This window comes from Chiloscyllium plagiosum, unplaced genomic scaffold (assembly GCF_037043375.1).
Source record: "Chiloscyllium plagiosum isolate Xiang-an unplaced genomic scaffold, Cpla_swu_hap1 HiC_scaffold_5, whole genome shotgun sequence".
NCBI classification, from domain to species: Eukaryota; Metazoa; Chordata; class Chondrichthyes; order Orectolobiformes; family Hemiscylliidae; genus Chiloscyllium; species Chiloscyllium plagiosum.
In genome coordinates this window covers 117583707-117599539 of record NW_028270143.1, presented here as the reverse complement: position 1 = coordinate 117599539, position 15833 = coordinate 117583707, and the positions used below count along the sequence as shown (strand labels likewise).

At 41.0% G+C, this 15833-nt stretch overlaps 1 protein-coding gene across 4 annotated transcripts in view; it reads right to left on the bottom strand.

The window, feature by feature from the left end:
- obscnb (obscurin, cytoskeletal calmodulin and titin-interacting RhoGEF b) overlaps positions 1-15833 on the bottom strand; it is a 799195-nt gene that overhangs the window by 559674 nt on the left and 223688 nt on the right. For all 4 annotated transcript variants that reach the window (XR_015757277.1, XM_087987576.1, XM_087987577.1 and 1 more), the window contains exons 27-30: positions 14577-14843; positions 12257-12526; positions 11104-11370; positions 9351-9617 (exon numbers count right to left, since the gene is read on the bottom strand). Coding sequence is in view for 3 of the 4 variants with exons in the window: in XM_087987576.1 (XP_087843702.1) it covers positions 9351-9617; positions 11104-11370; positions 12257-12526; positions 14577-14843 (1071 nt within the window). In the remaining variant the exon portion in view is untranslated. The remainder of the gene's footprint in view (positions 1-9350; positions 9618-11103; positions 11371-12256; positions 12527-14576; positions 14844-15833) is intronic.

Below are 15833 nucleotides of genomic sequence, written 5' to 3'. Positions count from 1 at the left end.
CAAAGACAGGGAGAGAATATGCAAACTCCACACATGCAGTCGCCTGAGGGTGGAATCAAACCCGGGTCCCAGGCACTGTGAGGCTGCAGTGCTAACCACTACTATGTTGTCCCCTCAGTCTTTTTGTACGAATCAAAATCACATCCATGGAAAACATACTAATCTTAAAATTTTGAAGGGCATAAGGGGCAATTTAATGTGCAACGGTTGGATAGTAACCATTGAAACATGGGAATAGAGGAATAGCAGTAAGCCATTCAGGCCCTTGTTCCTGTTCTACCATTCAATGAGATCATAGCTGATCTGTGGCCTAACTCCTTAACTAACCCCAAGCTCCTTATGGCCTGTATTCCTTAATACCTTTGTTTAACAATCATTTCTCCATCTAAGATGTAAAATTAACCACTGATCTAGGATCCATCGCTGTTTGTGGGAGAGAGTTCCAAACATCTTTACTCAGAGAGTAGTAAGGGTATGGAATGCTTTGCCTGCAACGGTAGTAGATTTGCCAACTTTAAGTACATTTAAGTCGTCATTGGACAAGCATATGGACGTACATGGAATAGTGTCAGTTAGATGGGCTTCAGATTGGTATGACAGATCGGCGCAACATCGAGGGCCGAAGGGCCTGTACTGCGCTGTAATGTTCTATGTATGTTCTATCTACCAACCTGTCTGTGTAGAAGTGCTTCCTAGTATTGTTAATGTTCTGGCCCTAATTCTCAGACTATGCCCCGTAGTTCTCGAATCACCAACAAATGGAAATAGTTTATTTCTATTTACCGTATTTTTTCATGTCAATATCATGAAGACTTCAATCAGATCACACTCAAATCTTCTGAAGTGGGCCTAATTTGTATTATCTCATTTCGTAACTTAACCCTGATGTCCAGGTATCATTCTTGTAAACCTATGTTGTAATCCCTCCAAGGCCAATATATCCTTCCTAAGGTGTGGTGCCCAGATCTGCTCACAGTACTCCAAGTGGAGTCTAACCAGGGTGTGTATAACTGCAGTAGAACTTCTGCATTCTTGTGTTCAAGTCCTCTAGATATAAATATCCATTACCTTTCTTGATTATTTTTTGCACCTGCTCATGGCTCTTAAAAGCTCCATGCACCTGAATGTCAGGGTAGCATGGTGGATCAGTGATTAGCACTGCTGCCTCACAGTACCTGGGTTCAATTCTAGCTTTGGGTGATTGTCTGTAAGGAGCTTGCATATTCTCCCTATGTCTGTATAGGTTTCCACCAAGTGCTCTGATTTTCTCCCACAGTTCAATGATGCGCACGTTAGGTTGATTGGCCATGCCAAATTGCCCCGAAGTGTCCAGGGGTATACAGATTAGGTGGAGTAGTCATGGTAATTGCGGGGTTATGAGGGAAGGGTAGAGGGCAGGGGGTCTGGGCGGGATGCTCTTCGGAGAATTCAAGCAGACTTGAGGACTGAATCGGCTCTATCTACACTGTAGGGATTCTATCACTCTAGTTCCCGTGACTTGTTAGATATCCATTATATTTAAGTCCACATCATTTAGAAAATATCCTGATGTATTCTTTTTCAGCCCAAAACGGATACCCTCATACTTATTGACATTGAACTCCATCGGCTCCAGTTTTGCCCATTCACTTAGTCTATCAATATCTCTTTGTAATTTTATGCTATCACCTACACTCTACAATGCCACTTAACATTGTGTTATCAAGGCAAGGAAACCTCCTTCTGATTATCAGGTCTAGTCTCCTCCAGCTAATGAATCAGTCCTTCTCCATGTTGAACAACACTTGGAGGAAATACTGAGGATGGCAAGTGCACAAAATATACTCTGGGTGGGGGATTTCACTGTTCATCATGAAGACTGGCTCAGCAGCAACACGACTGATTGAGCTGGTCAGGTGTTAAAGGACACAGCTGTTAGACTTGGTCTGCAGCACATAGTGAGTAAACCAACAAGAGGACAAAACATACTTTATCTCATCCACATTAATCTGCCGACTGCAGATGCATCTGTCCATGACAGTATCGATCAGAGTGACCACTGCAGAGTCTTTGTGAAGTCCTGCCTTCATGTTCAGAACACCCTCTGTTGAGTTGTATGGCACTATTATCGTGTCAAATTGGGTAGACTTTGAACAGATCTAGTAACTCAAGACTGGACAGCCATAAGGTGCTGTTGGCCATCAACAGCAACAGTATATACCCTGCTCGATCATTGCCATCAAGACAAGGTATCAACCAGGTCAATGAAAAGTGCAGGAGGAAACACCAGTAACAGCAGCACCAGGCATATCTAAAAATTAAACGTCAACATTATGAAGCTACCAAATAGGACTATCTATGTGGGAGAAAGTGAGGACTGTAGATGCTGGAGTACCAGAGTTGAAAAATGTGGTGCTGGAAAAACACAGCAGGCCAAGCAGCATCTGAGGAGCAGGAGAATCGACGTTTCGGGCGTAAGCCCTTCTTCAGGAGCAGGACTATTTATGTGCCAAACAACAGCAAGTTATAGACAGAGCTAAGTGATCCCACAACCAACAGATCAGATTTAAGCTCTGTAGTCCTGCAACATCTAGTCTTAAATAGAGGTGGACAATTAAACAACTTATATGTGGAGAAAGTGAGGATTGCAGATGCTGGAGATCAGAGTCAAAAAGTGTGGTGCTCGAAAAGCATGCCGGTCAGGCAGCATCCAAGGAGCAGGAGAGTCGATGTTTCAAGCATAAGCTCTTCATCAGGAATGAAGGGGTGGTACAAAGGGGCTGAGAGATAAATGGGAGGGGGGGTGCAGTGGGCAGATAGGTAGCTGGGAATGCAATAGGTAAATGGAGGTGGCAGGATGATGGTGATGGTTTGGAGAGGAGGGTGCAGCAGATAAGTAGGAAGGAAGATGGACAGATGGGACAGTTCAAGAGGACAGTGCCGAGTTGGTTGGTTGGATCTAGGATAAGGTGGGAAGAGGGGAAATGAAGAAACTGGTGAAATCTACATTGATCCTGTGTGGTTGAAGGATCCCAATGCAGAAGATCAGGCGTTCTTCTTCCAGGCATCGGGTGGCTAGAGTTTGGCAGTAGAAGAGGTCTGGGACTTGCATGACCTTGGTGGAGTGGGAGGGGGAGTTAAAGTGTTCAGCCACAGGGCAGTGAGGCTGTTTAGTGCATGTGTGTCAGAGATGTTCTTTGAAACATTCTGTAAGGTGGTGTCCCGTCTCTCCAACGTAGAGGAGACCACACTGGGAGCAACGGACACAGTAGATAACGTGTGTGGAAGTACAAGTAAATCTCTGTCGAATGTGGAAGGATCCTGTGGTGCGTTGGATGGAGGGGAGGGGGGAGGTGTGGACGTAGGTTTTCCACTTCTTGCAGTGACAAGGGAAGGTGCCGGGAGTGGAGGGTGGGTTGGTGGGGTGTTTGGACCTAACAAGGGAGTCACGGAGGGAATGGTCGATGCACAATGCGGATAGGTGTGGGAAGGGAAATGTACCCCTGGTGGTGAGGTCTGACTGTAGGTGGCAGAAATGGCGGAGGATGGTGCATTGTATCTGGAGGTTGGTGGTGTGGAAGGTGAGGACCAGGGGGTTCTGTCCTTGTTGCAATTGGAGGGGTGGGGTTCAAGGGCGGAGGTGTGGGAAGTGGAGGAGATGCACTGGATGGTATTGTTGACCATATGGGAGGGGAAATTGCGGACCTAGAAGAAGGAGGCCATCTGGGATGTTCTATGGTGGAACTGGTCCTCCTGGGAGCAGATGCGGCGGAGTCGGACAGATAAGGGATAGCATTTTTACAGGAGGCAGGGTCGGAGGAGGTGCAGTCCAGGTAAATGTGTGAGTCGGTGAGTTGAAGTAGACATTCGTGTTGAGTCTGTCACCGGAAATGGAGATGGACAGGTCCAGGAAGGGAAGGGAGGTGTCCGAGATGGTCGGGTGAACTTGAGGTCAGGGTGGAAGGTGTTGATGAAGTTGATAAACTGTTCAACCTCTTCGTGGGAGCATGAGATGGCGCTGATACAGTCCTCATGGTAGTGGAGGAAAAGGTGGGGAATTGTGCCAGTGTAGTTGCGGAAGATGGACCGTTCCACGTACCCGCCGAAGAGGCTAGCGTAGCTAGGGCCCATGCAGGAACCCATGGCTATCTCTTTTGTCTGCAGGAAGTGGGAGGATTCAAAGGAGAAATTGTTGAGGGTGAGGACCTGTTAAGTTAATCGGATGAGTATGTCAGTGGAAGGGTACTGGTTGGGTCGGAGGGAGAGGAAGACGCAGACGGCTTGGAGGCCTTCATCATGGCAGATGGATATGTGCAGGGACTGGATGTCTATGGCGAAGATGAGGTGTTGGGGGCCAGGGAAATGAAACTCATGGAGGAGGTGGAAGGCGTGGGTGGTATCCTGAACGCATGGGGAGATCCTGGACCAAGGAGAACAGGACAGTGTCAAGATATGCAGTGGTAAGTTCGGTAGGGCAGGAGAAGGCTGAGACGATGTGTCGACTACTGCAGTCAGGTTTGTGAATTTTAGGTAGGAGGCAGAACCGGGTGGTGCGGGGTTCCTGGACTACGAGGTTGGAGGCTGTTGATGGGAGATCCCCTAAGGTGATGAGGTTGTGGACAGTCTGGGAAATGATGCTTTGGTGATGGGAGGTGAGGTTGTGGTTGAGGAGGCAGTCGGAGGAGGTGTCCCTGAGTTGGTGCCTGGCTTCAGCGGTGTAGAGGTCAGTGTGCCAAACTATCACTGCCCACGCCCCCGTCCCCATCTGCTGGTTGATGGTGAGGTTGGGGTTCGAACAGAGGGAATGGAGGGCTGCGCGTTGCTCTTTTCACTTTCAAACGATTTATCAAACTTAACCATGTTATAATCACTATTTGATACATGTTCGCACAAAATTAGGTTACTAATTAAATCTGGCTCATTATTCATTATAAAATCCAATACTGCTGTCCCCTCACTGCAAGCAGGACATATTGCTCTCGGAAAGTATCCTGGACACATCACCGATTCACTCTCTCTCTGATCAGTAGCAGCAGAACCACCCAATATCAATGGGATGCCCAAATCATTTTAATCAATAAGAATCAGTTAAATGTGGTAGGCCAGCCGCCTGAGCATTTTCAAATTTAACAAGTTGGTTTGCGGGTGCAGCAGTTAATTAAGAAGACAAATGGAATGCTGTCCTTCGTTGCTAGAGGGATGGAGTTTAAAAATAGGGAGGCTAGGCTGCAGCAATATAGGCTGGACTGTAGACTGGAGTACTGTGTACAGTTTTGGTCTCCTTACTTGAGAAAGGATGTACTGGCACCAGAGGGGGTGCAGAGGAGGTTCAATAGGTTGATTTGGATTTGAGAAGGTTGGCTTACGAGGATAGATTGAGTAGACTAGGGCTATATTCACTGGAATTTAGAAGAATGAGGGGCAATCTTAAAGAAATATAAAATTATGAAGGGAACAGATAGGACAGAAGCAGGGTGATTGTTTCCATTGGCAGGTGAAACTAGAACAAGGGAACTGAGTTAAGGAGGAACTTCTTCATCCGAAGAGTTGTGAATCTGTGGAATTCTGTGCTCAGTGAAGCAGTTGAGGCTACCTCGTTGAATGTTTTTAAGGCAAAGATAGATAGATTTTTGAACAGTAAAAGAATTAAGGTTTATGGTGAGAGGCAGGTAAATGCAGCTCAGTCCACAAAAAGATCTGCTGTAATCTTATTGAATGGCAGAGCAGGCTCAACGGGGCAAATGGCCTACTCCTGCTCCTATTTGTTATGTTCTTAACAGGCTGCTCATATTTTTCAGTGACTTCAGTTTACTTGTCTTTGGTCAAATCACAGCAGGCAAGACTTGCGCAGTGTGGTGCTACCTCATCTGGTAGTCATAGACTCCACAGCACAGTAGAATGTCCTTCAGCACATGAGTCTGCACCAGTCAGAAACAATCACCTAACTACTCTAATCACATTTCCTAGCATTTGGTCTACAGCCTTGTATGCCTTAGCATCACAAATGTACATCTGCATAAGAACATAGGAACTAGAAGCATAAGTAGGCCATTCAGCCAATTGAGCTGTTAATCTATCTTTCAATTCAAGCATGGCTGATCTCATCTAGGTCTCAACTCCACTTTCCTGCCTGCTCCCCATAACCTTTCAGCCCATTACTACTTTAAAGTCTGTTTATCTCCTCTTTAAATGACCCAGCATCCACCACACTCTGGGGTAACAAATTTCACAGATTCACAACTTGTTGCCAGAAGCAATTTCTCTTCATCTCTGATTTAAATCTGCTACCTGTTATCCTAAAACTATGATATGGAGATTCCAATGGTGCACTGGGGTATACAATGTTAAAAATCCCACAACACCAGTTTATCGTCCAACAGGTTTAAATGGAAGCACTAGCTTTCAGAGCGCTGCTCCAACCACCTGATGAAGGAGCAGCACTCCAACAGCTAGTGCTTCCAATTGAACCTGTTGGACTATAACCTGCTGTTGTGTGATTTTTAACTTCCTAAAACTATGACCTCCTTTTTGAATGGTTTTTGAATGAATGATTTTATTGTCACGTGCACTGTCCAGTAAAATTACAATAAAATACAATGAAAAGCATTCATTTGTTGCCATAATTCTGCACCAATTTGAATAAATTAAGAAGAAAGAAGGAAGATACAGCTCAAAGAGTTTATCAATCCCAAGCCAGCTTATCACCATCAACCACGCCTGCACCACCATCCCTTCTCAACTGCTTCACTGCCATCTAGACCAGACCCAACCAACAAACTTACCAATCTTCAGGCACCATCCTTCACTGCTGAGCCAATACCCCTCTGCTACAGCTTCACTACTGCCTGCTCTGGACCAACCAATATCAGAGTCATGCCTCTTGCTACTGGGCCCACCTCAATGTCACTGAGATGCTTTTCCACTATGACTTTGCTCCCACCATCGCTGGACCCAACTAACAACGAAGTCGCCAATTCTCAGGCGCCATCTTTCACTGCTGGATCTACCTCACTAATTTCCCCTCTGCCAATGTAACAGCTGCCGATCCTTCCAGATTGCCTCACAAGAGGAAAAATTCTCTCTACATCTACCTTGTCAATCAAAAATCAATCTAAGTGCTAGAATCATAGAGTCACAGAGAGTGCAGAAAAGGCCTTTCGACTGCCAAATCTGCACTGATTTAAACACCACTAAATCTCAAATTCTTGCACTTGTTCCATATCCTTGAATGTTATGATATTTCAAGGGCTCATACAAATGTTTTTTAAAAGTTGCAAGGTTCCCAGCCTCCGTTACCTTCCCAGGCACTGCCTTCCACATTCCCACAAATCATCTGAGTGAAAAGTTCTTAAAAGTCATGAGGGTTTCTGTCTCTACCACCCTTACAGAAAGAGAGTTCCAGAGTTAAAGAAATTTTTCCTCACATCCCCTCGAGCCCTTTGCCTTAAGTCTAAGCCCCCTAGTCACTGATCCCTCCCTCATGGGGAAAATTTTATTCCTGCCAATTCATAACTTTATACATGTCAAGCATGTCCCCCTCAATCTCTTCTGCTCCGAGGAAAGAAACTGCAGTTTATCAAATCTCTCTTCATAACTAAAATTTTGCAGCCAGGCAACATCCTGGTAAATCTTCCAAGCACTATCCTGCCTTTCATGTGGATTCCAGAACTGCACACAATCTTTCAGAATTTTAGCTGCTTAACATGTTTTCCTTTCATGCAATATAAATTCACACAAAGACAGGGAAAGATGAAACAAATCATCTCATATCCATGTCTCTAGGATGAACAGGATGCTGCATATTTATCCTTCAAAGTTGTATTGTGATTCTACATTTGTCATAAGATCCTGATTTGCCTGGAGTAATGAGATTGATGCTGTGGAAGCCTCAGTTGGTGACTTCGTCAAAAATGGGAGAAAAAAAATCAAAGACAATGCCAAGATTCCATTTATGGTTTTAGACTTGTTATTATTTCATTCATAGAAATATCAGGGAAGTAGAGAGACAAAAATCAGACCCAGAGTTTCTAGATTAGTACTATGATCTTTGTTGTCTTCCTCCACACACAACCATTTCACAAAATCAAGGAAGGCTTGATTAGATCAAAAGAAATGAAAATTAACGTTAGATGTAAGTGAACAAGATGAGGAGAAATAAAGTTAACAATTAGATTACTTGACAAATCCAAAGTTAAAAATCACACAACACCAGGTTATAGTCCAACAGGTTTAATTGGAAGCACTAGCTTTCGGAAAATTGCTCCTCCATCAGATGGTTGTGGAGTGTAAAATTGTAAGACACAGAATTTATAGCAAAAGCTTACAGTGTGATGTAACTGAAATTATATATTGAAAAAGACCTGGATTATTTATTAAGTCTCTTATCTGTTAGAATGGCCATGTTGGTTTCATTTCTTTCATATGTAAATCACAAAACTTTTTTAAAAGTTATATTCTCAAGTGAACTTTAACAATTGGTGTCACATTGGCCCAGATAATGTATTGAAGGAGTGAGCTTCCCTGTGTGAGATTGTCTGTGCCACAATGGTCAGACTGATTCTAATCTAAAAAATGGATTTACAGAATCTTACATGGATTCATGCAGTTTTTGTGCAAGTAAAATGTAATTCTGCAAGTACAGTTTGGACTATAACCTGGTGTTGTGTGATAGGCAATAACACTAAAATTCTCATTAAAAAATAATTAAGTGGCTATAATTCCATAATTAATTCATTATTTCAGAATTTATCAAGTTAATTTTGTTCCTTTGGGGAAACAGGAGAAATCACAAAGCAAAATTTCTAAAAAAAAAACAATCTTATGATTTTATCTGCATTTGAGAAATGTTTGTGTCATTCAACAAAAAATATTAAAATATTCAAGAATCAGCTGGACAGAATCCATCTTATAATCATGAACACTTAACTCCCCAGCACTAGTGTTACTCTCAAATGTATAATTACCTCTATTAGTCAGGCAAAATTATGATGATGCACATCATTCAATCTCAGATTTCAGCTATTTACTACCAATAAAATTGAAAGGCAATCAATACATATCTTTAAACATTAATTAAATAGCAATTCATCATTTTCTCTTCTAAATAATTATGAGATTGTAATGTAATAATAATTATTATTAGAGAATAAAAAATAATAAATTAAACTGAATAACGTAATTCAGCCAATAAAGCAGTTATATGTGGTTGAATGTTTTTCTACAAGAATATGAGTTTCTGTATTAACTCAATGATATTATTATTAGATTGAGAATAAATGGCTGCTATACAAAGGAAATCATAAAATCAGAGTTTACACTATAAGCAACATCAGCAAACACAAAGCTAGTTATGCAACAGAAATGATCCAGACCTGTAACTGTCAGGTGAGCTCTTGATTGTGCATTACCAATGTCACAAGTGTAGTGGTCACAGTCAATCTTCTCGAGATGATTAATTGTAAGGCTTAGTAAATTGCCATCCTGGTTCAATTCATATTTTTTGTTTGGTTTGATTTCTGCCATTCCCTTTCTCCAGATAACCTTTTGTGCTGGCTGTTCCGTTTCACATTCAAAAACAGCAGTTCCTTTTTCTTCAGTTTTTATGTCATGTAACTCTTTGGTAAATCGGTTTGCCATCTCTGGAAAGAATATAGAAAAGTCACATATAGGTCTCAGAGAACTTTCAGGGATTTTTTTAACTCATTCATGGAATGTGGGCATTGCTTGCTAGGTCAGCATTTATTGCCCATCCTTAATTATCTAGACGGCAGTTAGGAGTCAACCACAGTACTGTGGGTCTGGACTCACATGCAGGCCAGATCAGGTAAGGACCAGTTTTCTTCCCTAAAGAGGATTCTCAAAAATTGACAATGGTTTTATGGTCATTATTAGACTTTAAATTCCAAATTATTCTCTTAATTTTTTCATGGTAGGATATGAATCCAGGACTCCAGAGCATTAGGAGCTCTACCTGTAATATTACCAGACTATCATTCCCCCACCCCTACAGTTAGGGCAAAGATGAGGAGGAATTTCTACTCTCACAAGACAGAGGGCTCCTCAGGCTGCAAAAGTACAATCAAAATATACAGATTTTTATTCAGTAAAGAAATAAAGGGTTATGGAGAAAAGGCACACAAATGAGGTTGAGGATTATCAGATCAGTCATGATCTCATTGAATGGTGAAACAGACTTGATGGTAAGGTCCTGGGGAGTGTTGCCAAACAAAGAGATCTTGGGTGCAGGTTCATAGTTCCTTGGAAGTGGAGTCACAGGTACACAGGGTAGTGAAGAAAGTATTTGGTACACTTGCCTTTATTGGTCAATGCATTGAGTATAGGAGTTGAGATGTCATGTTGCGCGCTATAGGACACTGGTTAGGCCACTTTTGGAATACTGCATTCAGTTCTGATCTCCCTGCTACAGGAAAGATATTGTTAAACTTGAAAGGATTCATTCAAGATTTACAAGGTTGTTGCCAGAGTTGGAGGGTTTGAGCTATAGGGAGAGGCTGAATAGGCTGGGACTATTTTCCTTGGAGCTTCAGAGGCTGACAGGTGACCTGATATAGGTTTATAAAATCATCAGGGCATGGTTAAGGTGAATAGCTAAGATCTTTTTCCCAGAGTAGAGGAGTCCAAAACTACCACACACGGTTTTAAAGTGAGAGGGGAAAGATGTAAAAGGGACCTAAGAAGCAACTTTTTCACACAGTGAGTGATGCATATATGGAACGAGCAGCCAGATAAAGAGGAGGAGGCTGATACAACTACAACATTTAAAAGGCATCTGGATGGGAACATAGATAGGAAGGGTTTAGAGAGATATGGACCAAATACTGGCAAATGGGACTAGATTAATTTAGGATATCTGGTCGGCATGGACGAGTTGGACCAAAGGGTCTATTTTCGTGCAGTAAAACTTTATGACTCTATGTCTGAATGGCTTACTCCTTCGTTTGTCTTATTGCCTTATGGTCAAATATGCTTATCAACAAAATAACTAAATAACTATAAATAAGCCTAATAACTATATTTGTATACAAAAAAATGAGAACATTACATGCACATGGTGCTAATGACAATAGAGCAGAGAACAATGAGAAAGTCAAGACATGTTATTACCATTTACAGTGACAGTAGCTTTGGTTTTAGAAGTCTCTGTTTCACATGCATACTCTCCAGAATCCTTCATAATTACTTGATGAATTATCAATTTGTTTACAATTCCTTGCTGAGATATTTCATATGTATGACTCTTTCTAATTCTTTTGCCATCCTTAAACCACTTCACTGAAGAATCAGGCTTAGAGGTTTCACAGCTCAATACAATCTCTTCACCTGCTATCACTACCAAGTTCTTAAGTTGCTTTGTAATTTCTGTTGGTTTTTCTGAAACACAAAAAAGTTACATTCTTCTACATAAACATAGATTTTCATCTTCTTACAATTCAACTGTTGCAATGTAAGGCTTTTATGGAATGTAATTATGTATCAATTACACCATCTTAAACATAGAGCAAGACAGTGTAAATAAATGCAAAGTTCTTCTGCAGCTCTTAGCAGTTGTTTCTTGAGCAGTATGATTGGTGCCTCATGAAAAAAGTGATTCTTTCCTATTTGTAGTCTGTATTGTTTAGGTAGCACATAATAATGTGGACACTCATTAGGTAATTAAACTCTTAAAAATAATCCTAAATTAAATGATCTGTGGGTCTAACATGCTGAGATAACGTAAGGTAAAGTAATACTTCCGCACCACAAGAAAAGGATGATTGGAACTCAAACTAAAAGAAAGAAACCATGTTCTGCTTAAAGTTCTTTAGCAATCAACACTAGTGGGTGGGTTGCGCTTCGGCGGGTTGGTGTGGGCGTTGGGCCAAAGGGCCTGTTTCCACACTGTAAGTAATCTAATCTAAAATCTAAGTAATCTAATCTAAAAAAACCAATTCATTTCTACCTCCCACTAATCTTGCTAAATAAAAACAATTCTACAGTGAAATTAAGTCGGCAGCAATTAAAATGTATTTTTTTTTACATATGCAAGAGCACTTTAGTGTCTCGAACCATGGAACATTATAGTGTAGTTTAGTGATTGTTTGTGCTGTGATAATGCTTTTATATAGATACAGCTTGTATAAATAAGTGTTCCCATCTGCATTAACAACTGCTTATTGATCCACTGATATCTGCTTAGGCAATAAGATTTCCAAATTGTGAAATATGTATAAAAATGTCACTAAGTACTCAGATCAGTGTTGATTTAAACTAATCATACCTTTTACTATTAATGAAGCTTTTGAACTGAGATTTCGCACGTGGAAAATTACTTCCCCAGCATCTGAAAGAGCTGTCTCCTTAATATTAAGGATGTATTTTCGACCAATATTAAATGGCTCAAATCTTTCATTGCCTTCTACTAATAGTCCATTTACCGTCCAGTAATACTCATCAATGCTTTCATGAGAAAGTATGCATTCAAAAGATCCATTTTCACCTTCTTTAATCTCAGTGCTCTTTAGCCGCTTCGTGATTCCAATGTTCAAGTCTGCAACAAAGTAGATACTTAAAGTGAGTACCAAGGCTAAACTTGATTGTTGGGTTCTGATAGACGTTGGACGCTACGTAGGCTTCACTTACTGACACTTGAGAGCACGTACACTTGCAGTGATGAATCTCAAATACATTTGAAAAGAGTGATAAATAGCTATTAAAAACCTAAAATTGAAAAGAATTGAATGCAAGAATATATTAGTTAATATAAAAAGAGTTAAATTAGATATATTTGGAAATTTTTTAAAAATCTGCTTTTTTAATGTGTATACCCATGTGTAGATTGAAAAAAAATTAAAGGTGAATATGCGCAGTTCGCAAATATTATCAGATCATTGGTGTTCACAAGCATTCTTAGGTGGGCGGCACAGTGGCACAGTGGTTCGCACTGCTGCCTCACAGTGCCAGAGACCCGGGTTCAATTCCCGCCTCAGGCGACTGACTGTGTGGAGTTTGCACGTTCTCCCCGTGTCTGCGTGGGTTTCCTCCGGGTGCTCCGGTTTCCTCCCACAGTCCAAAGATGTGCAGGTCAGGTGAATTGGCCATGCTAAATTGCCCGTAGTGTTAGGTATGGGGTAAATGTAGGGGTATGGGTGGGTTGCGCTTCGGTAGGTCGGTGTGGACTTGTTGGGCCGATGCGCAACCCACCCATACTACGTAGCGTCCAACGTCTATATTTGCAAGTCTTAAGCATTGCAAATATAGATTTATTCATTGAAAGGGACTGTCAAACAGATTTGATAATATAATAATGTTCACATCTGTTGGTAGGCAAAATGTTTCTTTGTCATCTGACAGGTGCATAATGTAGAGTTCTAAAGGTACATTAGGGAGATCATTTTTGCAATGGGAGGCACATGACAATACAGAGTGCTAGATTCTACTTCACATTGATAGGCTACACAGGCACAATGTCAGCTGTGGCTTTGTTGGAAGCATACTTGCCTCTGAAAAATGAGGTTCTGGGTTCAAGTTCCCTCTGGAGTTTGAATAGAAAATTAAACCCTGACACACTACTGCAGTACATGTTTTCCATCATATATAAAACACCATCCACTTGCTTGGTGAATACACAAGATTCCATGATGCTATGTGGAAGATGAACAAGGAAATGATCTTTGGTGTCTTGCACAAAGTTTAAGCATGATGCAGAGGTGCCTGTGTTTAACTGGAGTGGACAAGGTCAGAAATCATATGACACTAGGTTATAGTCCAAGAGGTTAATTTGAAGTTACAAGCACCTGACAAAGAAGCAGCGCTCTGAAAGCTTGTGATTTAAAATAATCTTGCTGGACTATAACCTAATGTCATGTGATTTCTGACAATGTTTAAGCACTTTAATATATTGACTGGTCATGATAAGAACATTCTTTTAAAATATCAGAAGAAAATAACCACAACATGCACTGGGCGTTCATAAGGAATGAAATAAAGAAGAGAAACAAAGGCTGTGTGTAAAATAAAAAAAATGTGGTTTGTCTTTCCTGAAATATACAAGTACGTATTCTGGAAATATGTTTGACTCCATAATATGTATGACTAAGACTTAAATCTACTTTTGTGGCTATTTTCCTGGTCTAGCCATTGGGTATGGTTTCATAGCTTTCTTGGATGCTTTAACCATGCTATGATTCTAAGATTTCAGGCTTTATAATCCAAGAGAATCTGAAGTGCAGCAAGGACTCCTCCAAGCACCTTTAAAAATTGGCATTCTTTGGATAAAGCAAGGAAAATTAATATATTTCTCTGTGTGATTGGAACACCTAGCCAAACAATACAGTGACTTAAAACATATCGGCCACTCTGAAGAATCCCAAGAAATTCCAAGAGATCCACACCTGTTGAAGATCTGGATCTCCTTTCTGATTTCTGTACACAGGGTTTAGTTGTTGTTTGGGGCATCAACCTCAGAAAAAAGACTCTGCTCAAGACTCCTATTAAAGCATTATTACTTCTTCAAAGTGCAGAATGGTATACAAATATCTTCTTTCATTTGTTTTTCACTATTTGTCAGGCTACACTAGACATCCAATAGCAATGCATACCTTGGATGGCAACTTTAGCACTTGATCTGTCGGTGCCTATGTCACAAGTATACAATCCAGCGTCACTTTTACTCAGGTCATGTACTACAAGACAAAGTGTTTTTCCAGCATGCAGTAATTCATATTTGTCACTTGAACCAAGAATCACATCATCCTTTTTCCAAATAGGATTGACTTTGGGCTTTGATACTTCACATTCCAAGGTGATCATTCCTCTCTCTTCTCCAATAATGTCATCCAAGGATTTCATGAAGACTATTGGCTTTTCTGCAATATGACAGGTAAAAGACAAATACAGTATCTTCAATTTTCAACATTTCCTCAGTAGCTAAAAATTCACTTTGCTAAGTGGATTGTTCAAGCACTTTTTTTTATGCACATGATATATGGGAGTCGCTGACTGGCCAGCATTTACTGCCAGTCCCTAGTTGCTTTTGAAAAGGTAGTGGTGAGCTGACTTCTTAAACTGCTACAGTCCTTGTTCTACAGGTTGACCCAAAATGCCCTTAGGGAGGGAATCCCAGAATTTTGACCCAGTGACACTGAAGGAACAGCAATATATTTCCAAGTCAGGATCCTGAGTCGATGTTGCAAAGTATTCCTCAGTTACATCTGAAGATTTACACGAAATTGGGAGAGTTCTACCACAGACTAGTCAACAACCTAACACAGACTTCCATCTTACAACCATTGTCCAAGATTCTTTATTACCACCTCAACAACATGAAAGATGTACTAAGAGAATGAACACAGTGGTATTTAGTTAGACAGGAACATCCTGGGAATCTTTGATGCAGACACCATAAAGTCTCAATGATCAAAATTTAAATTTGAAATCACAGATTCAATACTGCAAATCACCAACCCCATCAGTCTATTCTCAACCTGTGCAAAGGGGTTGAAGGTCTCCTTCATAGTACAATTAAGTGGCACTTAGAAACCAGTAAACTGCTTACTCTTGTCAATTTTGGGTTCTACGAGGGCCATACAGCTCCTCATCTCATTGCAGTTTTGGTTTAAACATGAACAAAAGGTGTAGTGAAAATGACTGCACTTGATATCATGGCAACAATTGACTGAGTGTGGCATCAAGCAATCCTCAGTAATGTGAGGCCAATTAGAATCTAGGAGACACCACCGATCGGAGTCTTATATCTAGCACAAAAGAAGATAGAAACCGAAAAACTCTGCAGATGCTGTAAATCGGAAACAAAAACAGACCTGTGGGGTCTTCTAGATTCTAACTGGCCTCACATT